Source organism: Alligator mississippiensis, chromosome 1 (genome assembly GCF_030867095.1).
Source record: "Alligator mississippiensis isolate rAllMis1 chromosome 1, rAllMis1, whole genome shotgun sequence".
NCBI classification, from domain to species: Eukaryota; Metazoa; Chordata; order Crocodylia; family Alligatoridae; genus Alligator; species Alligator mississippiensis.
This window is the reverse complement of record NC_081824.1, coordinates 196,552,450-196,579,983: the sequence shown is the minus strand read 5'-3', so window position 1 is coordinate 196,579,983 and position 27,534 is coordinate 196,552,450. Positions and strand designations below refer to the sequence as shown.

At 43.0% G+C, this 27,534-nt stretch overlaps 1 protein-coding gene across 5 annotated transcripts in view; it reads left to right on the top strand.

The window, feature by feature from the left end:
* Positions 1 to 27,534, top strand: part of LRPPRC (leucine rich pentatricopeptide repeat containing) — a 159,890-nt gene that overhangs the window by 40,405 nt on the left and 91,951 nt on the right. For all 5 annotated transcript variants that reach the window (XM_019483263.2, XM_006274201.4, XM_014598074.3 and 2 more), the window contains exons 14-23: positions 437 to 506; positions 9,284 to 9,311; positions 11,593 to 11,650; positions 12,896 to 13,002; positions 13,213 to 13,290; positions 13,688 to 13,729; positions 14,854 to 14,967; positions 16,196 to 16,326; positions 18,220 to 18,305; positions 19,940 to 20,147. In XM_019483263.2, the coding sequence (XP_019338808.2) occupies positions 437 to 506; positions 9,284 to 9,311; positions 11,593 to 11,650; positions 12,896 to 13,002; positions 13,213 to 13,290; positions 13,688 to 13,729; positions 14,854 to 14,967; positions 16,196 to 16,326; positions 18,220 to 18,305; positions 19,940 to 20,147 (922 nt within the window). The remainder of the gene's footprint in view (positions 1 to 436; positions 507 to 9,283; positions 9,312 to 11,592; positions 11,651 to 12,895; positions 13,003 to 13,212; positions 13,291 to 13,687; positions 13,730 to 14,853; positions 14,968 to 16,195; positions 16,327 to 18,219; positions 18,306 to 19,939; positions 20,148 to 27,534) is intronic.

Below are 27,534 nucleotides of genomic sequence, written 5' to 3'. Positions count from 1 at the left end.
GGCATCCTTGAGGCCAGAAGCTTAGCATAATTTAAAAACAGGTCAGGCATGTATGTGGATAATGAGACTACCTAGTATTGTAATGTATAAAGATCAGAACATTGGAAGGCATTGAACTTCATGCTGCAGAATTTAGGCAAATCTGTTTGCACATCAGTTTGGGACACATTATCCCGTATCTGCAATATCTTCTTCAGGACTTGCATGTGCTGCCAGTTACTGTACTGTATTTAAGATTATGCGCAGACCTTCTTTATGATTAAGCATGATGATACCTCTGTCCCTAATGGTATTTGTTGTTTTTTAAAAAAAAGAATGATATTTACCAAGTAAAGAGGAAATAAATCTTCCATTGAGTTGTAATGTACGTGGACAGATAACTTAAACTAGCTATTCCTAAGAATAACTGTTTAGAAGTATCTTGTTCACTTTTCAGTGTCTTCACCAAATATGCTGCCTGTGAAGATCTCAAGTATACAACAGGCTTTCTTCATTGCTTTTAAGCAGTAAGTTTTGGGTTTTTTTTTCTCTCTCCCTGAACCCAGCTTTCTATAATCTTTCCCCTGTGTTTATAGAATCTGAAAAGTTAAGCTAAAAAACCCCCCACCAAAAACCTTGATTTCTAGCAAAAACTACTCAAGGGACCAAAGAGAACTTCCGGAACCCGTCTACTTTGTCTAGGACATTTGGTTTTTAACCCGTGGTCCTCTGTGTTTAAGGGGCCTATGAAAGATGACTGTGGTCAATCAAAAGAATGTGAATACCCTCACTTACAGTTCAAAGGGCTCCACACCTCCATTTAAAATATTTTAAGGGTCTGCAGTTGAAAAAGTTGAAAACCACTGGTCTGGGATGCCATCACTTCCAAGTAAGAAACTGACTAAGATCATATAACCTCCTGTTCCACCCCAAGTTCGATGGCATTTGTGGTATAGTTTTGAAAGAGTATGAAATCGACTGGAGACCACAAATAGCTGTGTTCCTTGTCAGTTTTGCATTTCTAATGGTGCTCTTATAGAAAGTAGTGCTGTGTAAGAGCAAAGGAGGTTTTATAGTCACCTGTACCATTTACTTGCTTTGGAGGGGGAGAAGGAAAGCATGAGTTTTAAATTTCTCTGCAGAAAAGGAAGACTTTAATGCAATAGAAGAAAATGATTTATTTTCAAACTACAGAAAGTGAGTTACATATGTATCATGTTTTGTGCTTTATTAGTATCTCTAGTTTATACACGCATAATTGTTATTATCAGCCATAGTTGTTACAGTAGAAGTGAGGAGATTTCCTGTCCTTTATCCCAGGGGTAGGCAAAATGTGGCCCGGGGGCTGGATGTGGCCCTCCAGGCCATCCTATCTGGCCCGCGTGGCCCCTAAAAAATTTAGAAAATTAATATTTATCTGACCTGGGCTGCCTGTTATGTGGCCCTTGATGGCTTGCCAAAACTCAGTAAGCGGCCCTCTGCCCAAAATAATTGCCCTCCCCTGCTCTATCGGGTTCATCCTTAGACTTGCTGTGAGACTTCCTAAGTCACTTAATCTGTTTGCCTTATTCACCCAGTCTGAGAATAGTGATCTTTGATTACCGTTATACAATAACTTGTTCTGCAAGTCAAAAGCACCGTGTGGGTGCTAAGTGTTATTTGTAAAATTACATTCTCAACTTTAGTATTTCATCTTTTCAAGCAGCTAATTTTGTATAAAATATTATTGCCTCTTTGTTTTGTCATTCTTTTTTTCCTGGTGTTAGAAATTACAATCTTATGTTAGATCAAGTATTTGTAATTAAAATCTATTCTAATTGAAGAGGAAGATCAGCCTTGACTTTTGGTGACTGGGGTATGAGTCGAGGACAGGGTCATACTGCAGGCTATGGAAACGTAGATGATTTTTAGTTGCATACCACTTGAGTTAAGGGACAAGGGACAAGTGCCTTGTTGAAGCAAGTTGGATGCCTCCACTCAGGAGCTGTATATGTGGTTACTGCACACTGAGTGCTGTTCTAAACTGGTTACCCTGCCTCATTTCTGGGATTTGTGGTACGCTAATTGGAAGGAAGTGTGCAGAATATGCTTTTCGTCAGCAGTCCCAGTTATAGCATGGAGGCAATATAGACAAGCATTATATCATTGTACCTACCTCAGAAAGCTTGAAATCTAAGGTGATTCCCACTAGCTCACACCTGCGTGCCAGACACCACAAGAATCCATCACCAGATATATATACTTGTATTTCCCAAGTCCAAGTTGGCTTGTCATTTCCTTCCCCATCTCTATCCTGTATGTGGTTTTTGCTTCTTCAGTTAAGATCCATGTGGGTCAAGAACTAGCTTTGGGGGAAGTAGGTCTCAGTGGTAGCAAAATCCAGGAGAAGAGGGATGATTCCTGGCAAGCCTGCCTCCCAATCTTTTTGTTCCTCCCATATGGTTTCTGGAAAATAACGACAAAATTATTTATCATCTCCCTGTGAATATTACGTTCTTGACAGCTAGTTCATTTTACCACTTGATCTTAGTTCATCCTTTTTTTTTTTTTTTTTTTTTTTTTTTAATAATGGCTTCTAAATAGCTGACCACATATTCTATTAATTTTTTAATTATATTTTCAAATGAAAAATCCTTCTAACATACTCTAAGAATAGCCCCATAGGATAATACAAGGCTTAAAGGAGGCTTTTGTAAAGTAAAGCACTAATGTTAAAAAAAAAAAAAATTGAAAGCAATGACAAGAACAGCTAGCTGAGCATACTTGAAAGCTTTCTTTGCCCTGAATACTCACTTAACTCTTGAACACTAGAATTCCAACTGATTGTAGGAAAGGTATTCCATGTTGCCTTAATTTGTTACTTTCACCCATATGATCATATTTACTAAGAGGGGACTGTAGCATCTTGAGGAGGGGGAGGTTCCTCATTTGAAAACTGCCTTTTAAGGGGCCCTGATTTCTGCTGTATACCGTGAAGAGTTGTGGCCATAAAGTTTTTACTAGTTGTTGGGGCTGTGAGAAGCTTTGGTCCCTGATTCTATTCGTTGGAGATTCGGCCCAATTCAGTGGCTGAATGTCCAAATCTGAATCAAATCAGAGGACCCTTTAACTTCTCTGAATCAAATCGGAACCCTCCAAATTTATTTGGAGAGATTCGGAAAGATGCAGCGATTTGGACATAGACACAGCTTTAAATGTTTTTTCTACATACCTCTGGGTAGCAGGTGGCTCATGAACACTGCGATACCAGGGTGCATGGAACATCCTACAAGTGTGGGGAACTTCCCAGTGCGCTCGGCAGCAGACTCAGAAGTGGACCAGAAGCATTTCTGGGTCTGCCAGGGAGCACGTTGGAGGGCGCCCCTGTCTCAGCGACTGGTGCCTCCTGGGTCTGGGGGGACACCCGAGGTTCCCCTCTGGCAGAAAGAGCCAGGAGGAGTGCGGGGGCGGGGGGGCAGCACACTCCCCAGCCCACCTGGAAGTGGACCAAAAGTACTTCCAGTCCACTTCTGGGTTCACTGCTGAACACGTGGAGGGCCCCCCCACACTCCTGTGGGACGCTCCATACACCCCAGCATCTCGGTGTTCACAAGCCATGCTGGTACCTCGAGGTATGTAGATAAAACTTTTAAAGCTGTGTCTATGGCCAAATCACAGATTCTCCGAATGGACATCGAATCTTCAGATTTGGCCAAATCGAATCAGGGACAGTGATCTGAATCAGCTAATCAAATCACTGTCCCTGATTTGGGCTGAATCCAAATCGAATAGGGCCCGCTTCGCACACTCTACCAGTTGTTGATTGTGGGGAAGAGGGGGGAGAACACAGAATTATTCTGTGTAGCCAAAATACTACCCTACCACTAAATATATTGCTGTTCTTCTTGCATGGTTGATACCTTAACTTTTCTCACTGTGACATGTAGCCTGTACTGATAGCTCAGTTTTTGCAGCCATCTGTTAGGGTTATGAATGAATATGCTGTTCCTCTTCTTAAGAGCCTCAGAGGTCAACCTGCCCCTGGTGGTCTGAGACCTAATGCACTCTCTTTAGATTGTTTCAGAAATTCTCTGAACCTTGACGTCAGGGTGTAAGGAAAAGCGAAAAGAACTTCATTGTATGTTGTCTACTCCACAATAAATGCCTGTGTACAGAGTATGTGATAAATGGAAGCTGAACTAGGATAACTTAGGAAATGCCATGCTTGGTCAGACCATAGGTCCATCTGGCACAGTGTCCTCTCTTATAGCCGCAGAGAGTGGATGCGAAGGAGAACGCTGTATGTCTAGATTGATGTATCCTCTGCCTTTCTCTCTCTACAGCTTTCAGATTCCAGAGGCCAAGGCGGCTCTAATATGAAGTTGCACACCTGACTATCATGTTTAATATCAACTGATGGACCTGTCCTCCATAAATTTTCCAAGTCCCTTAGCCCTCAGGTCTTCCACTTATCATGGGATAAAGGTGTGCAGATGGGCAGTCACCCTGGAGCAGTTGGCACCTTATTCTTTTTTTATCATGCCGTATATTGTACATGCTTTCCTTAAGAAGCATGGTCGTGTTCAGGTCCACTTTAGTTAGTGCATGTAAGCTGAACAAGGCCTAATGTTGTGTTTTTCAAATTTCAGTCAGTTATGGTCCAGGTCAGAGGTGTAGTTTGGAAAACATGCTCCCAAAGCAACTGTTTCTCACTCCATCCCCTTCCTGCTCCTGCCTTCCTTCTTGCTTTCAGACCCAGGAACAGCAGCAAGTAGAGAGCAGGGCAGTCTTGTGGTGCATTCTGGGAATAATGCTGTATTTACTAAATGAGAAGGTAAATTGTTGCCCACATTTTCCTACCACTTAACATGGGGGGGGTGAAACCCCTTGCCTTTCAATTGAATATGATGCACCTGGGGGGTAGGCAGCTGCTGCAGCTCCAGGCTGAACACAAGGTTGGAGCCAGAGCTGCATCTGCTGCCTGCTTCCCCCCTCCACCTGCTGTGTCTACAAACCCTGCCTCTCCTCCCTCACAACACTCAGTCCCTTCCCCTCTCTACACTGCTTCTCCTTCTCTCACCCTCTGCTGCACTCCTTACCTTAGCTCCATGTCTCCAGGCTCTATCCCTGCTGCAGCCTGGGGTATGGGGCCAGGGTGGAGCAGCAGTGCCAGCTTGTGCTGCTGCTACAAGGCTGGGCTGGAGCAAGGATCCATGCCCCAGGCAGCAGCAGGGATGGAGCCTGTTGGCACAGACCAAAGGTAAGAGGATGGGGTGGAGGGGCAGGTGGTGGGGAGACAGGAAAAGCTGGGGTGGGGACCTACGGCTGTGGGTGAGGCAGAAGTGTCATGGAGGGTGGGAATAGGGGAAGGGTGAATAGGGGCAACCTGAAGCTGCAGGGGTTGTGGGGGGACAAGCACAGTGGAGGGTAAGTGGGGAGGGAGCAGGGAGCAAGCTACCTGCCTCTTTCACTGCCTGCCCCCTACTATCTGCCCCCAAACTGCCTCCCCCATTGCCTGTTCCACACTGCTTGCCCCATTACTGCCCCCGTCATCACCCCCCCCCCCCCGCAGTAGTGTGGGGGGATGAATTTAAGATGATCCTTCAATAATTAGATTCCATACATGGAACATTATAATAAAGCTATGTTTTCCGTGTGTAGAATCTAATTGGGGGGTCATCTCAACATTCAGGATTCTCTTGTATTTGGGTAAATATGGTAGTTCTCTAGACTGGCAATAGAGTTTACTGCTGCTGAGGGGAAACCTTTACCTCTCCCCCCTGTACCCCACCCAGGCCTGCATCCTAGTAAAAATTGCTGAAGAGTTGTAAAAACAGGGACCAGTTCTCCCCACAGCAGCACCAAACTTCACTGCTGCTCTACAAAACTGGACTTCAAAGAACACCTTGCACTCCATGACATATTTCCTGCATCAGAAATGTGCATCATAGAGGCAGGCAGCAGTGAAACAAGCAGTAACCCAAACATGAGAAGCACCCTCCCTCTCCTGCCTCTGCCATTATGGCATCCCTCATGTTAGGCAGTGCCTGGGGCACACGTCCTGCTCATCCACCCCAGGTTATGCAACTGGTCTAAGAGAGGGTTGTCAAACTCATCTGGCCCTGTGGGCCAGATCAATGGTGCTGAACTGGTCCATGGGCTGGACTGGGTTCATAGATGCCCTTTCTCCCCCATGGCATCCCTTCCCCCCACCTCTGCCTTCTCTTGCTGCCTGTCTGCTGGTCCAGGGTGCATGCAGACTGGGTGGGAAGGGTTCTTTGTGTCTCACAATTCCCAGGAGCAGGTGCTTTGTGGATCTTAGAGCAGGTACTGCTTGTCCCCCAGGCCTTGCACATGGGGCTTTTCCAGCAGCATGTAGGTCAGCTCAGACCCAGGAGCAACACCTGGGGCCAGACAATGGGGATCCATGGACTGGATGCAGCTCGCAGGCCAGATCTTTGGCACCCCTGGTCTAATCTAAAACTCCAAAAGCTATACTAAGGTACAAGCCGATGGTCTGCCTCTCTGCAGAGGTTATTTTAGATCCAGCTAAAATGTATTAGATATTTGTGAGAGAGCCTCATCCCTTTTTCCTGGGATGTCAGAATCTTAAACCATTAAGGTTTCATTAGTTTCTTACAGATTTTTTTTTCAAAGTTAGAAGTGTAGAGTCCCTCAAATGGTGAATGCAGTAAAAGCATGGGGATGCATTAGCAGTATATTACTGTTACTTTTAATAGTTGCCCCCAGTAACACCCAATTTAGATGTGCAAACTGATTGATTTTCATTTTAAAAGCTGTGTATGTCTTATGAGCAAGGATTGAGATGTTCCAATTGAAGCAGGGCTTAAGTGAGGAAAGAAAACAATGATGGTACTTTCTGCACTCCACTCATGTGGAACACCAGCCTGAAACTCCATTCATGCAGGAGATTGTACAGATAATCAGCATGTGACCTAGGCGGTCTGGGTTTTTGCAGTTCTGGTCAGTAAAGTTTAGGATACCGGTATAGGTGAGGCTAGATTAAGGCAGAAGCACAGTATATGTATACTTTGGATCTTTTTGGTTACCAGAGTAATATGAAAATGGCAGAGTCTATGCTAATGTGTTGGGGGATGGGGACATATAACAAAATAATTAAAAACAAGAACCATACAAGCCTTTCAAAGAAAGGCTTGAAAATGCAAAGCAAGCATTTGAGAGTTTCCAGACAACCTCTATCACAGTGGTTCTTAACCTTGTAGACATGAGGTACCCCTTGGAAAATGTCAAATCCTACAAGTTTTCACTTGTCCTTGACTACAGAAAAAATATGAACCATTTTTTCTGTTGTAAACAACTCAGAAAGAACACAACAAGTCAGAAGTCTGGGTTTATCTAGTGAATGATGTTTGCCCACCTAACATTGCTTGGTACCTCATGGCAGCCTTGAAAGGATTTCAGGGCACCTCAGGGTGTTGTGGCACCCTGTTTGAGAAGCATTGCTCTGTCAGAATGAAGGATAACAGCAGTTGGAGGCAGGCAGGAAGTGACACCACCAGAGCAGTCTCCTGCTTTGATTGAGCTTATTTGGTCAAGTTCAAGAGAATGGGTGCTCTATATCATTTTTACTCTGTCTTTAGTGGGGTTCATGTAGCCCCCTTTTGACCTCTTTGACTCCAAAATGAAAATGTGAGGGAGATGGTATCTTCTGGACACCGTCAGCTTGTGGAAGAAAAATCAGATGCACATAATCTGATCATCATTTTCCTTAAATGCTTTGATCAACAGTTAAATAGATAGCAGTTTGGTGTTATCGTACATCTCAACTAACAACTCGCTCACTGAAACAAATGGGGCAATTCACTCCTTGCAGATATGGTTTCTGAATGTCTGCATGCTGTTGGACATCATGGTCATTAAATCTCTAGCTATTTTCAATGTCTGGCAACTTCAGAGAAATTCCAGGTGGCCAGCCTACTGTTCCTACAGTGCTTTTGAGACCTAAACCCAACAAAATACTTTAAAACTAACCACCAGCTTTGAACCTTTGCACAGATAGATTACAGGGCTAGAATCGTCATACAAAGAAACCTATGTATATAAGTATCATTTGAAGGAAATGAATGATTCAGCTTTTCATGAATCACTTTGTTGTGGATCTTTTCTGTACCATTACCATGGAATAGTCAGATTCTCCAGGAATATCAGTCTGATGCCAGCACCATGAGTTGATGTACTGTATCGATCGTCTGAGGTAGACAGCTTATTCTGGAATGCTCAGCCTTTTGTTTTTTTCTGTGAACTCATTTTCAAATTAGACTGGAATCACAAAAAGGTTTAATGAAGCAAAGGTCTGAACATTGTGAGAAAACCCTGAGCTTTTAAAAATGCTTCTTCCATGTTTGCCATTTGGGGTGAAAGCTTTATTTCTTATCTTTTCACAAAGGGTTAAAAACAGTAAAATTCAAGTTATGGGTTTTTTGGTCTTTGAGTTCATCCAAATTTATTATTTTCATGGTATTTGAAGAGCTTCAGCTTTTAGGTGAAGTTGTGATGTTCTATAAAATATGGGGCTGTAGGATTTGCCATACCATGTTGAACCTTTTATCTGCAGTCTAGTATCCTATTTCCAGTTGTGGCCGTGACCTGAGGCTGCACAGAAAAATGAAAAATAGCAATCCTGCAATTATGCAGTACTCTTTGTAGGAAGAGGATCCAACTCTCTTCTAACCTTTTGCATAATAAAATTTATATCCCCAGTATGATATTTATTTTGTTTATTATGAGTATAATTACAAATGCTGTTATTGGCCACAAAATTATCCAGCCTTTTTAAAATCCAGAGATGGTATTTGAGATACTCACCTTCTGAGATAACAAATTCCACTTGCTGATTGTTTGCTTTGTGAAATGCTGCCTCTTAGTTTGCCTGAGATGCTTGTGTGAAATACTGAATAGAATAAAATATAGAAAAAAGAGTACAACTGTCCAACGATAAAAGGATAAACTTGCCCAAGTCTTAATGATAGCTGTATGTATGGCATGCCCTTTTTTTTTTTTTTTATAGCATTACAAATAAATGAATCCTGACATTAGAAATAAAGATATTTGTGAAAAGTTTAAGCTTTATTACATGAAAACTTAATCTCTGCATATGTAAATTTTAAGCATTAATATTTGAGGAATGTTCCTGTTCAAGATAAATATTTACTGTGTGCAGGCTGTGCTGTCTTCAATAGAAATTCCTTCTGCTTAAAAAAAAAAAATAGAATTAAATTCTTTTGCTGCTGTTGATTTTAATTTATTTATTTATTTATTTTTTATCCTCTGCTGCCCTCTTCAGGTTCACTGATGTAAATCTTTGGAGCAAGGTAAGCAAAGACAGTAAAGCTGAAATTATAAGTAGAGCTATTGGAATTGTGTTCAGATCCCGATTCGTCAAACACTTCATGTTTAATGTACTGCTGTACTGTTAATTTGAGATTAGAGCCTGATAATAGCAGACCGGACAGTTTACTGTTTTGTATTTTTGTCAGCTGGAGTGCTTAAGTGTATTAGTTATAAACTGAGACTGTTGCTACAGTATTTGGTTTAAATATGATGCTCTTAAGATTCTGAATATAACGGTTCTGTATTGCCTGAACAGAATTTAGTTTGTTTAGACTGATGGCCCACTGCCTGTGAGTTGTACGAACAAATGCTAGTAACATTGAAAATCTGACTTAAACACCAAAAACAAGACAATGCCAGATTAAAGCAGTCACCCAGTGGAAGTCACAAATGGAAATTACTGTGATCATCTTGTCCTCCCTAGTGTGGTCCACATTACAGATCACCCACAATATAGCACAACTAGTAATATCTGCAGGGTCCAGGAATACAGGAGGCGTTGGCAGATGGGGGACTACGACATGTTAATAGAACTGCATGAGAAAAGCTAGAATGTAGCACCTTGCTTTCAGAAGCATTTTTACTTAAGCTCCTTCTTAAAGCTACTAGTCTACATCTGTTGTGCTGTGCCATGCTGAAGTATCACATGGATCGCATCACATTTCAAGATTAAACTCTACAGTGTGGGGTCTGTGTTTGAGTTTAAGTTGTCTAGCTTAAATGTGATTGAAGCAAAAGGAAGTGGTTTTTGCACTTTGCCATGTCTTCTGATGTGGAAGGAGGTACATGCTTTCCCTTTCCCCCCGCCCCAAAAAAGGAAGTGTTTGGTGGGGGTACTATATTTCCTCCCCTGCCTATCCCCCAGCCTTTTTTCTGTTTGAAAATATGTTCCTCCTATTTCTGGAACAGCCTGGCAAAGACCTTTGGAGGACCTAAATAGTGATATACACCTGAGACCTGAACAAATTGTATTTGCTTGATTATAAACAGATTTAAAAAAATCTTACAGTATCCTTAGAAGAAGTTTCCTTATTCCTCAGAAAAGTCAGTAGCACTGAAATTGCCTAGAATTATAATTAATAATATAGAATAACATCAAAGCATCTACATTTATAATATATTTGTTTTAAAAATATTACTTCCTTTTTATTTCTTTTTGTAATTGTGTGGGATTTGTTATTGTATGGGGTCTTGTATTTCCTGGTACTTGTGAAAAGAAAGGGGAACAGCGGGAACTGTCCAGCATGTGTTCTTGGTGAAACTTGGTATCCTGTAGTACGACAGGTGTCTGACTGCTTTTTCCTTGCTACTAGCAAATGTAAATGAGTGTTTCCCTTGTCCCCCACCCCCTCCCTTATTTAGAATAGAGCTTTGCTGTCTCAGCTTTTAGATAACAATGTAAATACATTTCTCACCAGTCTTGTTCAGTTTGGGTTTTAGTGAAATGGTAAAATAGTCAAAACTAGAAGGCTGACATCCTTAAGCTAGAAGAAAACTAAGGTTTTATTAGATAACTGTATCTCTTTATTAAAAACAGCCAAATGTGTTTCGAAGGGGTGAGAGCTTGAGAGAAGCACTTGTGATGTATATTTAGGGGGAGGTGGTTGCAGAAATAACCTTTTATATATATATATGTTATATAGTTTATTTATATTTGTAAGACTAAAATTAAATGGAGCTTTCACAAGCATGTACAGTTTATCATTTAAAGGTGAATTTAATATGTGCCAAGGTGCAGGTTATATGAAATGCTTAATAAATATTTTCAAAATAACATTACAGGACACACCATATTTTCTTTTTTCTGCACAGGTCTGCTTATTTCATACAGTAATGAAAGGAAAACTGTTTGGGCCAGTTTCAGCTTTTCAGCAAACTGGGACATAATTTTAACAGCTACAAAAACAACATTGGTTAATAATTGCTATAAGCGATGTCATATTTATGATCACTAACTTTGTAGGGTTATATGTAAAAAGAGTTATGTATTGGTATTCTTACTGCCATACCTCCGAAAGCATTTGTTTGTGATTTTTTTTTAAAGAAAAATGTATTATTTACCACCCCCCCCCCCCAAAAAAAAGAAAACAAACCCTTCCTTGTATTTTTTTTTTTTTTTTTTTTTTAGTGAATTACTATGATGTGATGTAGAATAATACCTTAGTGGAGAGATGCTTTATTATTTGGAGAATTCAATTTCAGATAGTGTTTGTCCTTGCCTACTTCTGGTAGCTGCAATGTATGATTATTCTGTCTTACCAGATAACAGAAGTGTTGTACAAGGATGGACGTTTTTGGCCGACGCCTCCAGGACCAAGTGGTAGAGTTTCAATTTCTGTGATTGTAACTTATCCATAAATCCGTTCTTCTGTGTAATGATGGGCTTGAGGGATTACAACAGTAAATGCTGATTGCTTCTTTTTGAAAGTGAAATTTGAAAACATGTTGGGTAAAATCTTTATCCTAATAATCGCAACATATTTTGAGATCCATGAGATCCTTTATTAAGTTTTTAAAATTAAAACAAATATATGATTATAACTGCTCACTTTTCCCCCCAAGTATATTATGCAAAATAGAGATTTAAAACAAATCACTTTTTATGTTTATGTAAAAAAAAATAAAATAAAATCTTCGAACCTTTGCTCATTCTTATACCCTATTCTGATTTTATCAAACAAAGTTGTACTTGGCATCTGAAATCCACTGTTTTGGAACAAGTTGTCTTTTGTTCTATTTTAATCTAGATAAATACAAGCATTTATTTATATAAGACACACACACAACATAATACTATATATGAATTTGCATATTTTGTGTGTACATACACACATATGCATGCACGTACCCATATGTAAATTCATTTACATATAATTATACCAATTAATATTTTTGAGTGCGTATGTTTCCTATTGGAATCATAGCCTTTTGCAGAGTACCAAGCTTCTTTTCTAGGCTTGAAAACAAGGCCCTATGCATTTTATGCTTGAATGCATAAGAAAATTAGTGCTCTTAGCTAAAGCATCTTTGTTAATCTTGATTTTCATTGGCTAATAGGCAGCTCTCCAGAGGATTATTGGATCGAGTTAAAATAATTTAACATTTTACATGGTGTGTTCTACTAGTGAGCTACAAAAATCATTTTAATATCAAAATAATGTGTGAAATATACAAAATAAATATGCAGAGCTTCAGGTAATTTTTTTCCTTTTGAGCAATGACAAAATATTTCTGGCAACTTATTTGGGGTAGTGGGCAAGAATGGGGGGGAAGGCCTTGGGCAATACCAGTTCTGTCACACAGTGGTGGAAAAAATAGATTGAAGTTAGATTTTGTACTGAAAAGCTGTCACTGGATCTGAAAATAATTAATATTCCTTTCACTCACCAGTTAGATATGTGCTCCCAAACCACATAATCTCTATGCCTCAGTGATCATTGTTGCCATTTCAGAGCCTCTCATCAGGGTGACATCTCACACCAAAATGATTTCTTATAAATTAATCTTGATAACATGACAGTCTCAGTAATTTTAGTGGAATGCTTTCTCTTGTTTTTTTCCACAGAAGCTGTTGGCTATTTTCTTTATAACTTGATTGGCAGCATGAGTGACTCAGAGATACAGGCCAAGGAGGAGTGTTTGAGACAATACTTCCATCAGCTGAAGAAGATGGTACCATTTCATTTTTTGCTACATAATGCCTGTCCTGCCTGACATGTATCTATTAGATTTGAAATTGCTGCTTTTAAGTACAACCAGACCACTTCTCAATGACATGCAAGAGCTGGAGACTTAAATTATGTCTGAGATAATTTCTGTTAGACAAATTTCAGTTTGGTTGTTTCAAAACTCATATAATTTTTTCTCCACCTCTTGGTACAGAATATACTAATCCCTCCAATGATCTGCAGAGGCATTCACAAACTGCTGGACTCCTATAATGTTCCTGAATTAATTAAGGTCTGTGATTGTATAGTGATTATTTTCTGTCTTAAAAATGTAAAGTATGTATATGTGTGTTCTATGAGTATATTTTCCTTGGGAAACTAGATAGTCTTAACTGAATAATTGTGCAAACCTTTCCCTAAAAATTGTTCAACATTTGAAATGCATTTTTACTTTACTTTGTCCATTTTAAATTTTTAGAGAGTTACATTTGGTTGAGAGTTTTCTTTTCTTTTTTTTCTTTTTTTTTTTTTTTAAAGGCTTACTAGAAAGAGCTCTCTAATAATGCTAAGAAAAGATTTTTCTATATAATTAAAGGATTAATTTTATGTAATATAAATATAGTATCTTATGCTTGTATTACGTTTAATTTTTTTATGAATTGACATTTTAATGTCTTAATACATTTTAGGATGTACAACTAGAAGATAATAGGTTACAATACATTCCAAATGTAAGTAAAAACACTAATATTTAAGACTAGCCAATTGCCTGTCTGGAATGATGGGGGCAGCTGGTAGGGGTGGAGATGGAATGCTGCCACCTACCATCCCATGCCGCCACCGCATCCCAGGGGCAAGGGTGGGGGGTGGAGCTTGCCCCACTGTTCCCTCCGTCCCCCTCAGCCAGCACCCTATACCACTGTCACCTCCGGGGGGGGGGAATTGCCCCCCTCCCCCCCCAACTCTGTCCCCACTTCTATGGCACTACGCCGCCGCCATCTCCTGTCTGGAATGCTCTTGGAGCACTCTGGTTGTTTCGGTCAGCATTGCGATTGGCTGCCGAGACAACCAGTTATAGTGCGAATAAAGCGTTACAGACAGACAAAGGCTTTTATTCTATTAGAATTTTTTTGAACCATGATTAATAACTTACATTGAGGGTACTCACTATCTTTTTAGCATGTACTAATATAGTATTTATTTATTTATTTATTTATTTATTTAAGATCTAACAGCATTTTACTCCTATTTTGGGGGAAATTTTGGAGGCCTTCTGGAGAAGAATCATGGTTATTATGGTTTGCATACAAGATTGAGCATCTGATGAACTCTATTCTTTTTCGGAGCTATCGAGATTGTTATTTGATTGTGGGCAATTCTCTTGGCTCCTTTGCTTCAGTTTTCCTGTCTATAAAATTCAGATATTACTAAGTTAATGGTGATTGTATGAGATTTTAATGTACTCTTGTAAACCATATGGTGGCATGTCAAGTCTGTTTCCCTTTTCCATTGGGCCTGGATTAGAGCTAAAAAAAAACAGGCCTTTACCTCTTCTTTCTTTACTACGCCAAAAAAGATGTGTGCGCTAGAGGTAGGTGTTTGAACTATTTAGATGTGTTAGATTTTGATACCCACATATCTTTAAGCTTTTATTATACAATTTTCTTAAATCTTCAATTAACATGTTCTCCTTGAGAACCTACAATATTCTTACATGTTATTTTTTTTAAATAATGAAAGAATATGATTATTTTACTGTAATTTAGCATAAGTATTGTGTGTACCTTTCTCTTGGTTGGTTGGTATTACTGGCTGTGGTTATTTTAATTTTTGTCTTCATATAATCTCCTCATAGAAAGCTAATCATGAAGTATCTGCTTTGGAAAAGAATCTGGAAGAGCTAGAAGCTAAAAATCAACCCATTAAAAATGTCCTAAAACAGCTCATACTTGCTCTCTGTGTAGAACAGGTAAGAAAAGCAATGCAAAGATAGTTGAAAGAGCTCAGCTGTGTTTTAAAGGAATGTAAATGACTATGTTATGGATAGATGTAGTTTGGCAAGGACAAGTGCAATACTTGAGGTTTCAAGTTTGATTCATATAAGTCAAACCTAAGTGGAAAAAGGCAATTAAATAAAAAGGTTAACTAATTTCAGCTACACCTTGAATGGCATGTTTTGGGGTTCCTGAAGTTTGTTTACAATAATCTGTGAAATGAATGATAGTTACAGCTGTGATAGGTTTATCATACATGCCAAATGTCCTTTCAAGCCATGGCTCCAGTCTCTTACATCTAGATTGTCAAGCAACTGATACATGCACTAGTCATTTGCAATTCAAATATTACTAAGTTGTTAATGCAGGGATTGAAATTCCATTTTCCTGCGGGAGGAAAGCTTTTTCTGAGATAAAGGAACTCTTGCCTTCATTCGGCAGGTGTCCAGCTGTAGTTCACATTCTCCAATTTGTGGGGTATCGCCAGACTTCTGTCTCTTTCCTGGTTCAGTATGATTTTCTTTGTATAACCATGGGTATATAAGCCACAACTGTGGTACTATAGTATTCCATACTGCAGTAAATCTACCCTGTAGAGGGGTTGTTTCTCAAATGTCTGTCTGTCGCAGTCCTGCGCAGGAAATGGGGCATATCTCTCAATCTAGATTTTGACATAGATTTTGATATAGGTATGTCTATATATATCTATATAAAAAATAAGATTATGGATAATACCCAAGTAATCTGAGTATAAATGGGATCATGTACCAATTTCCTGGGTTTTAAAAAAGTTATCTTGCCAAGTGCAATTAATTTTAAAATTAAAACAAAGCCTGAAGCTGTACATAAGCATCAGTCCCTTTTCCATCTGTGCTCACAAATCACGTTTGTGGTAACTTTGGGAAGTAGCCATATCTGTTCATGATAAAGTATAAAGGAGACTTAATACTGATACAAGTAAACCAGTAACTAAAAAGCATCTTCAGTTAAGCTGCAATAACCATTTGAAAAGATGATGAAGTTATTATTTAAATTAACTCACTATTAAAATCAGTTAAAATGCCATACTTGTCCATTGTGATTATCTGATATTCAAACACTAAGTTATTCCCATATGTAAACGTAGGTATACACTAAACACAAGTGTTCACTGGTGTATTGCCTTTTACCCTGGTTCACATGTATGCTTTGTTCCTCTTTCAGAATATGCAAAAAGCCCTTGAAGTGAAATCCAAATACAAACCAGACATGGTTGTCGATGGCTATGCAGCCTTAATATATTTGTGCTGTCTACAGGATAATGCAGAAGATGCAATGAACCTGAAAGAAGAACTGTAAGTACACTGGCACTGAAACGTGTCACAGAGATTTATGCTGATGCACAGACTTCGTTGAATTAAGTAGATTCAGTATTAACCCCCTTGTACATTTTTAATTAGATTTTTCCCCAATCTGTATGTTTCTGTACCATTCTCAAGATTTTTTTCTGTTAGAACAAGAAATCCATATTGCCTAATCATACTTGGAAGCAATTTTATGCATTTCGATATTAAATAAATTACGATACATGTTTTTGGTTTTTGTTTTTTAAATTGGTAACAGCTACATTTATGTTGCATGAGAAAAGTACTGCTTATAAGTAAAAATTATATTTAAAGATCTGTCAGCAAGCATCTTCTTTTAATCTGTTTTCAAAGAATATATTTTTGGGGATGAAAATTAGTTCCTAGCTAAAACATTATTTGTTTGTGGTTGCTCTAGGAGAGAAAATTAATTTTTTCAACATCTTTTTCTTCACTTTACTTCCAAACTACATTTTCACTTCCTAGCTTTCATAAAAGTCCCAATATTTCTTTCATTTTGATATTTGGGTGAAATATTGAAAGTTTTTTATTACTTTTCTGAATTGTTGGATTTTTTTCTTTTAATACCTGCTTTGATTTTACAATAGAATTCAAGTCAAGCCTCCATGTTATGGAGGGAGCCTTGGTGGCACTGAAGGATGCAAGATGGCTAACCTGTGTAATATGTTCATACTGTGTTTCTGTCTTATAACCCTTCCCTTGTGTTGACTTACGCAATATCTCATAATAAGGTCTTCTGAAGTGATGATCGAGTCTTGTAATGGTACTTGAAAGGGTAGGTCAGGGTTCAGTGATCAGTTTTAAGCCCAACATAGAACTGCCAACAAGTGTGTTGTTTTGATTTGCAACAGTTTACTTTTTCTTTGGGAAAGAAGTACAACAAGTAAATAAAAGCAATAATATTGGAAGACATGGTTATTAGGCTATAATGGCTAAGTACAGGCAGTCAAAAAGCTTGAGGTTGACTTGATTCAATCTTTGCTGGTTAGTCTAAGCTGTGTAGATTGAACCAATAAGCAAGTGAACAGACATTCATTTTTGAGTCCATAAATGCAGCTACATGCTTGCAGTGGCCCAGGCCAGAAACCAGGGGGTGCTAGAGCACGCCTCCCTCCTTGCTCAACTAAAGCAGACAGCTTGGGCCAAGGCTAGCCCACCCACCCTGCAAGGGGGAGTTTGCAGGGCAGAGTTAATTTTGAATCTGAATGGGATCTGGGACAGAAGTTCAATGAACTGATTTAACGTAAATCAGTTAATTTTGATACTCCATCCATCCAGGTTTATCTTAAACTGGTTTTGGCCATTTTGGAAGTAGTTTATGTGCACTGAACTTCTGTTGTGTTGCAGATTTGAACTGGTCTCTGGGTTTATACATAATTTCTGTCCCTAGCCAATAGGTCATTTTTTATGTTCAGTCCTCTTTTATCACAGTACTTGAACCCAGACTTCTTCAAGGAAGAAGTTCCATGTTTCTGAGTTTGACTGAGATACCTGATGATGTCATCAAATGCTAGTCCTATCTTCTTTTTTCCTTTTCAGGTTGGAGCATAAAACCTTTTTTTTAGTAATAGAGCGAGTTGAGCATGGTTTTTCTATGGCCTTTCTTTTTACTTAAAAATTACTTTTTAAAAACATGGCAGCGGAGTAGTGTGCTTGCTTACTATGTGCTAACTCATATACAACAAAAAGCCACCCTCATTTTTAGCTCACTTGTAAGAAAGGCTTCTCTGCCCTATAATATCCTAACTATTATGGTAAACTTTATAAGCATGTCAGATACTCTGGTTAAATATAACTTCTGTGTAATAAAATAAAGAATGAACTTCTGCTGATGCATTTTTGTAATGTGTTCTTGTTTTTTAGCTCCCATATAGATTCATCTTTTACGTTTCCCACAAAAACATACCTAGCCTTGATACAAGTCTTAGGAAAGAGTGGTAGAGTAAAAGGTAATGCATTTTCTTTTCTTGTATATTTCTGCTACATAATAAAGGTATCTTGCCTCAAGAATAAAAATGTGAGTTGATATTAATGGTATATCATGTCCTGCAAAGTGCTTGAACATTTTGCATACAAATTTGCATGTGAATTCAACCAGAGATGCTTGGACAGTGCAGGCCATTAGTTTTAATGGATTGGCAAGCTTGTCATTTGCATTTGCACAGCTCAGTGCTTTTTGCATTTCTGCAGCTAGTTTTTATTAGCATTGCTGTTTGGATTGAGTTTGAAGATCATGACTTATGGCACAAATTGCGTATGTGCCTAGACTAATGGCTTTGTTTTTGCTTAAGAAGGTCTGAAGGCTGAACATAAAACCAGTAAACATAACCTTCTTGTAAGGGTCCAAGTACTGCAAAAAAATTCTGTGACTTCCATGCTAATATGATAATATTTTTTGTCAGTATTCCTCTTACTTTTTATTTACATTACAGTTTTACTTACTGAGATAGACTGACTTTTAACTTTTGCTTTTAATGTGTGTTTAGTAGTCAATGTCCAAAGTAGATTCCTTGATCTTTGTAATAAATGAGTTGGGCATTAGGCCCAGAAACAGGAAATTCCCATACTTGCATTTTATTGCATGTAGTGCTGCCACTTTAAATAAAAAAGAGGAGCTACAGAATCTAGTCCATTTAAGACTCTTCTGAATGCTGAGTTCTTTTTGTACAGTACCTGCTACAATTAAATCTTCGTCCATGATGATGGTGACTCCCCTCACCCCCCGTGAAATATGAAATTACAGCTTGCTTGTTTCCTCACCAAATGATTTCAGTGAATTTTGACTAGGCCATTTATTAGGGTTGCATTGAAAACCCAATCCCCTTCCAAAAGATGGTGAATTAGATCATAGTCACCTCTAAAGTAAAGAGGTGTAGTTACATTTTATGAGTTGCATTATTTTCTGAGGGACATTTGTGTTCTGCAAAGCTGTTTTAAAAGATTAGGCTGCTTTTATCGCCTTTATGTAAAGTGGTCAAAACATTTTGCCAGTGCAATAATTAAGAATGTTATAAAAATGCACTTATTCCATATACCAAAATGTTTGTTTCTGCTTTCCTAATGAAGCTTAATGAACCTAATGTTTTAACATGCAGTCTGTTAGAAAGCTTTCATTGGCTCTCCTTGGTTAATTAGTATCGACACAGCAAACAGGCCCTATCGGTATCAGACCATTAGTCTGGCTGTATATACAGTGTAAACACATCTTTATTATCTGGCCTCGTGACAAGCCATCTGCTGAAGAAACAATGGAGTGATTTAGCAGATGTTAGCACTGAACGATAAAAGCATCCATTTAGTAGGATCTTGCAGCTATAGGGCAGACGGTACAGGGTTATGTGTTGCAGAGTGGGCACACAGTTCCTATCTATAATTTGTAGTCAAAGTTGCAGCAAAATGATAAAACCATGCTATTGTGGATTTATAATTGTAGTCTCGTTTAGAAATGCAAGTAGTAATTAACTTGAAATCGGCATTATACACCAGAATTTACATTCCTGCTGGGTTTGAAATGCTGTTTTAATAGCAGTTTGTTTTCCCTACATGAAATTACCTAAGGGTCTTTTGTGTTGTTTCATTGTAGATGTTATTAACATTCTAAAGGAGATGAAAAAGAAGGATGTTCCTATCAGCAGTGTCTCAGCTCAAGTCTTTGCCCGCATGCTTAGTAGTATGGCCTTGAGAGGTGAAGTTGAAACAGTGAATCAATTATTTGAGATGATTATGAACCTGGGATTAGCAGAGCCTTCTCAAAATCTGTTCAACTCTGTGGTTCTTGCTCACCTTGAAAAGTAAGTTTGTTAGGCCTTGTATTAAGGATAATTTTTTTTTAATATTTATTCATTTCATATGATATTATATCATGTTTTGTTAGTTTGTTTTTATACACACACATGAAGACAGTGTATCAGGTTAAAAGGCTAGATGGAACACACTAAAAACAGGAATTACAGACTTGTTGGGATTTTTTTAAATTCTTTTCTGGTTTTTAGTTGGGAGCTTTGGCCATTTCATAGGGACAGGTTGAATAACAGGAGTTGCATACAGAAACTGGGTGACAGTTATTTCAAATATTGAGCCTTTATTATTTTTCTTTAAATAGTGGTATGGGTGGATGGGGGGAGGTTGATCTTGGCATTCTTTGTATATTGCTCAGCTATTGAGGTAGTAAAACCATTTTTCTGACCTGAAGGATGCACTTGTTTTAGTGAAAGGGCCATCCAGTACCACTTTTGAATGGAAAAGAAGTTCTGTTGTGCAGAGAATACTTCAGTGAAGAGACAGATCTGATGATACTCCTGTAGTATCATTATATGGATGAAATTAAAAAAATAGAATAACTTTTAGTTTCAGTGACGTAGTGTTCCATTTATACCTGCATTATAATCTCATAGAGAGAGGACTCCATACTCTCGTTCTGTCAGGAAAAAGTTTTCTAATATCTTATGACAAGGGATCCTGGTTTTTTCTTTATTAAAGAATCTGTGATCTTTAAAGCCCACAAATTCTCTGATTAAACTCAATATCTTCAATTAAAATGAAATGCCTCTGTGTGTGTGTGTGTGTGTGTGTGTGTGTGTGTGTGTGTGTGTATCTATGTATCAATTGAACACAATGTTTTATTCATATATTTACAATTTTAAAGCAATTTGGAAGCCTACCAGTTCCTCAGTCACTAGTATAAAATAAATTCTAAGTACCTATACATTTGGTATTTGATTTGGGGTTTTTTAATGGAAAAAGCAGAGCTCCTTCTGGCCCCTTTGTTCACTAGGACAAAGGTCCTGGCCCCTCACTCCCCACCCACAGCCCTGCCGGAGGGGGTCCCCAGCTGCCAGGGCTACAGGGCTGGGGACCTAGGTCTGCAGCCCTCTGACCTCCACAGTGGCACCCAAGCCCTGGCTGTTGCATTCAGGAGGAGACACAGCTGCTGCAGTGCAGCGGAGGGCAGAGCTCGACTTCTCCTTCCCCACCAACATGGGCAGCATGGCTGGAGTGAAGCCTGTGGGGGCCAGGTGCGGGCTTGGGCTTCCCACCCTGCTGCCCTCTCCCCAGAGCCTCCGCAGCCCAGTGGGCAGGACCCAACACAGCAGGGCAGAGCAGGGCCATGCAGGGAAACTCCTTGCCACTGGGAGCAACGTACTGCTATGGCAAGGGGGGCTTCACCGGGACGGCATGGGGCTTGTAGCGGTGGCAACAAGCTTCCCTGCCTAGCCCTGCTCTGCCCTGCAGTGTGGGTTTCTACCTGCTGGACTGCAGAGACCTTGGGGGGAGGGCAGCGGGGTGGGGAGCCCCAGCCCATAGCGGGCAGCCTTGCACCCCTGCCCCAGGCACAGATCTGGGGACACCTGCCCCCCTGCCTGGTAGTGCACTCAGCACCAGGGAGCCAGCTCCCCGCCTCTCCCTGCCCCTGGACAAGCCACCTGTGGCTCTGTCCTGTTCTCTGCCAGGGCCCTGCGGCTGTACTTTCCAGCTTCAACCCCCATGCACCGCCCAGGTGGGCAGTAGCCCCAGGCCTAGCCCTGCCCAACTCCCTCCATATGGGAGCCTCAATCCCCTCCAACCCCCCCGCCCCACCTATTTACCTGTAGGAGCTGCTCTCCAGGCTGCCCAGCAGCCATGTACATGTGGATGTGTGTGCTCACACATGGCACTCCCTGCCTGACCACCCTCCTAATGTTGTTCCCCACAACCTGTTGCAGGCTGGACTCTGCCAGCTTGCAGAGCTCTTTGCAAAAGTGGAAAATCTGCATGTTTCTCCATTAACATGAAAAAAAATCTGTGTTTCTTGGCTGAAAGGCAAAATCTGCAGTTTTTTTCCCATTTTTCTGCAGGAAATGGAAAACACATATCCCTGCTCATGACACTCATTTGCATTATGTTTTCAATACTAAATGCAGGGAATATTCTGGGCAGGGGTAATCACATTTGAATAGCCTTTAATAGGGGTGTTTCAAGAGTTAAATATTTGCCCTCACCATATGCAATCATTATTGTTTTTAGTATTTAGGTGTAAAACCTTTGGTCTCTGATGGGTTCAGCGTGATTGAATTTTTAGTCTCTTCAAAAGTAGTCACTTATGCAATATGTCCTTTTAGTACTTTAAATAAAACCCATATGGAATTACGGAACAGTTCATGGTGCTATCTATACGTCACTTGCTTTTAATGTTTCTCTATTTGTATACAAGTACTTCTCCATTAACTACATATACCCATCTATACCTTTGCTTTCCTATCAAAAAAAACCTTTTCTACAACTATGTGCTCACATATAGGGTGGTTTGTATATTTAAAATGTTTGTTGCATTAAAACTGACTGTACCAATGCAGACTTTACCTAAAGTTCTTTTCTTAAACATATATACATATTAGTAATTTATACTAAATATGAAGTAAACTTTTCTTACCACGGAGAGACAGAATAGAAGATTTCTTAAGAGCGGAGGCAGAGCTTGAGAGAGAGAAGGGAAAAGAAGTTTCTGTGGGGAGGGGGAAAGGCTCTCTAGAAAGAGTCAGAAATCGAGCTCTCTAGGCGGAAGTGCGCTCCCTAGAGAGAGAGAGGAAAGCGTGCACTGTCACGGGAGAGGACAGGGCGCACGTACTCTTCCCCTCTCTCTTTCTCTGCCTCTCTCCCCGCTGTTGGGAAATCTCCTCTCGAGAGAGAGCATACGTTCCTCCTGAGGGAGAGCGTGTGTTCCTCGAGAGAGAGAGGGAGGGAGAGCGTGCGTTCCTCGAGAGGGAGGGAGAGCATGCGTTGAGAGAGAGAGAGAGAGAGAGGGAGGAAGAGCGTGCGTTGAGAGAGGGAGGGAGGGAGAGCGTGCGTTCCTCGAAAGAGAGAGGGAGGGAGGGAGAGCGTGCGTTCCTCGAAAGAGAGAGGGAGGGAGGGAGGAAGAGCGTGCGTCCCTCGAAAGAGAGAGGGAGGGAGGGAGGAAGAGCGTGCGTTCCTTGAGAGAGAGAGAGAGAGGGAGGGAGAGCGTGCGTTCCTCGAGAGAGAGAGAAAGAGAGGGGGAGAGCGTGTGTTCCTCGAGAGAGAGAGGGGGAGAGCGTGTGTTCCTCGAGAGAGAGAGGGGGAGAGCGTGCGTTCCTCGAGAGAGAGAGGGGGAGGGCGTGCGTTCCTCGAGAGAGGGGGAGGGCGTGCGTTCCTCGAGAGAGGGGGAGGGCGTGCGTTCCTCGAGAGAGGGGGAGGGCGTGCGTTCCTCGAGAGAGGGGGAGAGAGAGGGAGGGAGGGCGTGCGTTCCTCGAGAGAGGGGGAGAGAGAGGGAGGGAGGGCGTGCGTTCCTCGAGAGAGGGGGAGAGAGAGGGAGGGAGAGCGTGCGTTCCTCGAGAGAGGGGGAGAGAGAGGGAGGGAGAGCGTGCGTTCCTCGAGAGAGGGGGAGAGAGAGGGAGGGAGAGCGTGCGTTCCTCGAGAGAGAGAGCGAGAGGGAGGGAGAGCACGCGTTCCTCGAGAGAGCGAGAGGGAGGGAGAGCACGCGTTCCTCGAGAGAGAGAGAGGGAGGGAGGGAGAGCGCGCATTCCGAGAGAGAGAGAGGGAGGGAGAGCGTGCGTTCCTCGAGAGAGAGAGAGAGAGAGGGACGGAGGGAGGGAGAGCGTGCATTCCTCGAGGGAGGGAGGGAGAGTGCGCGTTCCTCGAGAGAGGGAGGGAGGGAGAGCGCGCGTTCCTTCAAGAGAGGGAGGGTGGGAGGGAGAGTGCGGGTTCCTCGAGAGGGAGGGAGGGAGGGAGAGCGCGCGTTCCTCGAGAGAGGGAGGGAGGGAGGGAGAGCGCGCGTTCCTCGAGAGAGGGAGGGAGGGAGGGAGAGCGTGCGTTCCTCGAGAGAGAGAGAGAGAGTGGGAGGGAGAGCGTGCGTTCCTCGAAAGAGAGAGAGAGAGAGTGGGAGGGAGAGCGTGCGTTCCTCAAGGGGGGGGGGAGAGCGTGCGTTCCTCAAGGGGGGGGGAGAGCGTGCGTTCCTCAAGGGGGGGGGGGAGAGCGTGCGTTCCTCAAGGGGGGGGGAGAGCGTGCGTTCCTTGAGGGGGGGGAGAGCATGCGTTCCTCGAGAGAGAGAGAGAGAGGGACGGAGGGAAAGCGTGCGTTCCTCGAGAGAGAGAGAGAGAGGGACGGAGGGAGGGAGAGCGTGCATTCCTCGAGGGAGGGAGGGAGAACGCGCGTTCCTCGAGGGAGGGAGGGAGAGTGCGGGTTCCGAGAGAGAGAGAGAGAGAGGGAGGGAGGGAGGGAGGGAGAGCGCGCATTCCGAGAGAGAGAGAGGGAGGGAGAGCGTGCGTTCCTTGAGAGAGAGGGAGAGAGACAGGGAGGGAGAGCGTGCGTTCCGAGAGAGAGGGAGGGAGAGCGTGCGTTCCTCGAGAGAGGGAGAGGGAGGGAGGGAGGGAGGGAGAGCGTGCGTTACTCGAGGGAGGGAGAGCGTGTGTTCCTCGAGAGAGAGGGGGAGAGTGTACGTTCCTCGAGGGAGGGGGAGAGCGTGCGTTCCTTGAGGGAAGGGGAGAGCGTGCGTTCCTTGAGAGAGGGGGAGAGCGCGCGTTCCCAGAGGGGGAGAGCGCGAGAGAGGAAAGTGCCCAAGAGAGAGAGAGATAGGAAAGTGCCCGAGAGTAGCGCGTTCCGAGAGAGAGAGAGAGAGAGAGAAGCGCGTTCCGAGAGAGAGAGAGAGAGAGAGAAGCGCGTTCCGAGAGAGAGAGAGAGAGAAGCGCGTTCCGAGAGAGAGAGAGAGAGAAGCGCGTTCCGAGAGAGAGAGAGAGAGAAGCGCGTTCCGAGAGAGAGAGAGAGAGAAGCGCGTTCCGAGAGAGAGAGAGAGAGAAGCGCGTTCCGAGAGAGAGAGAGAGAGAAGCGCGTTCCGAGAGAGAGAGAGAGAGAAGCGCGTTCCGAGAGAGAGAGAGAGAGAAGCGCGTTCCGAGAGAGAGAGAGAGAGAAGCGCGTTCCGAGAGAGAGAGAGAGAGAAGCGCGTTCCGAGAGAGAGAGAGAGAGAAGCGCGTTCCGAGAGAGAGAGAGAGAGAAGCGCGTTCCGAGAGAGAGAGAGAAGCGCGTTCCGAGAGAGAGAGAGAAGCGCGTTCCGAGAGAGAGAGAGAAGCGCGTTCCGAGAGAGAGAGAGAAGCGCGTTCCGAGAGAGAGAGAGAAGCGCGTTCCGAGAGAGAGAGAGAAGCGCGTTCCGAGAGAGAGAGAGAAGCGCGTTCCGAGAGAGAGAGAGAAGCGCGTTCCGAGAGAGAGAGAGAAGCGCGTTCCGAGAGAGGGAGAGAAGCGCGTTCCGAGAGAGAGAGAGAGAGGGAGAGAAGCGCGTTCCGAGAGAGAGAGAGAGGGAGAGAAGCGCGTTCCGAGAGAGAGAGAGAGGGAGAGAAGCGCGTTCCGAGAGAGAGAGAGAGAGAGAAGCGCGTTCCGAGAGAGAGAGAGAGGGAGAGAAGCGCGTTCCGAGAGAGAGAGAGAGGGAGAGAAGCGCGTTCCGAGAGAGAGAGAGAGAGAGAGAAGCGCGTTCCGAGAGAGAGAGAGAGAGAGAGAAGCGCGTTCCGAGAGAGAGAGAGAGGGAGAGAAGCGCGTTCCGAGAGAGAGAGAGAGGGAGAGAAGCGCGTTCCGAGAGAGAGAGAGAGAGGAGAGAAGCGCGTTCCGAGAGAGAGAGAGAGGGAGAGAAGCGCGTTCCGAGAGAGAGAGAGAGGGAGAGAAGCGCGTTCCGAGAGAGAGAGAGAGGGAGAGAAGCGCGTTCCGAGAGAGAGAGAGAGAAGCGCGTTCCGAGAGAGAGAGAGAGAGAGAGAAGCGCGTTCCGAGAGAGAGAGAGAGAGAGAGAAGCGCGTTCCGAGAGAGAGAGAGAGAGAGAGAGCGCGTTCCGAGAGAGAGAGAGAGAGAGAAGCGCGTTCCGAGAGAGAGAGAGAGAGAAGCGCGTTCCGAAGAGAGAGAGAGAGAGAGAAGCGCGTTCCGAGAGAGAGAGAGAGAGAAGCGCGTTCCGAGAGAGAGAGAGAGAGAAGCGCGTTCCGAGAGAGAGAGAGAGAGAGAGAGAGAAGCGCGTTCCGAGAGAGAGAGAGAGAGAAGCGCGTTCCGAGAGAGAGAGAGAGAGAGAGAAGCGCGTTCCGAGAGAGAGAGAGAGAGAGAGAAGCGTTCCGAGAGAGAGAGAGAGAGAGAGAAGCGCGTTCCGAGAGAGAGAGAGAGAGAGAGAGAGAAGCGCGTTCCGAGAGACAGAGAGAGAGAGAGAGAAGCGCGTTCCGAGAGACAGAGAGAGAGAGAGAAGCGCGTTCCGAGAGACAGAGAGAGAGAGAGAAGCGCGTTCCGAGAGACAGAGAGAGAGAGAGAAGCGCGTTCCGAGAGAGAGAGAGAGAGAAGCGCGTTCCGAGAGAGAGAGAGAGAGAGAGAGAAGCGCGTTCCGAGAGAGAGAGAGAGAGAGAGAAGCGCGTTCCGAGAGAGAGAGAGAGAGAGAGAGAGAAGCGCGTTCCGAGAGACAGAGAGAGAGAGAGAGAAGCGCGTTCCGAGAGAGAGAGAGAGAGAGAGAGAGAGAAGCGCGTTCGAGAGAGAGAGAAGCGCGTTCCGAGAGAGAGAGAGAGAGAAGCGCGTTCCGAGAGAGAGAGAGAGAGAGAGAGAAGCGCGTTCCGAGAGAGAGAGAGAGAGAGAGAAGCGCGTTCCGAGAGAGAGAGAGAGAGAGAAGCGCGTTCGAGAGAGAGAGAGAGAGAAGCGCGTTCCGAGAGAGAGAGAGAAGCGCGTTCCGAGAGAGAGAGAGAGAGAGAAGCGCGTTCCGAGAGAGAGAGAGAGAGAGAAGCGCGTTCCGAGAGAGAGAGAGAGAGAGAAGCGCTTTCCGGGAGAGAGAGACAGCGAGAGAGAAGTGCGTTCCGGAGAGAGAGAGACAGCGAGAGAAGCGCGTTCCGGGAGAGAGAGACAGCGAGAGAAGGCGCGTTCCGAGAGAGAGAGAGCGAGAGAGGAGGAAAGTGCTTGAGAGAGAGTAAGCGCGCTCCGGAGAGGCAGAGAGAGAGGGGAAAGTGTTCTTGAGAGAGGGAGAGGAAAGTGCGCTCGGGAGCGGGAGAGAGCGGAAAGTCGCGTTCCACAGGAGGGGGAGAGAGGAATTGTTGCGCCTCGGGAGAGAGGGAGAGGAAAGTGGCCGGGGGGGAGGCCCGAGAGAGAGAGGGAGAAGAAAGTGCCCTCGAGATAGGGGGACGAAAGTGCGCTCGAGAGAGAGAGAGCACGTTCCCTCTCTCTCTCTCTCTCTCTCTCTCTCTCTCT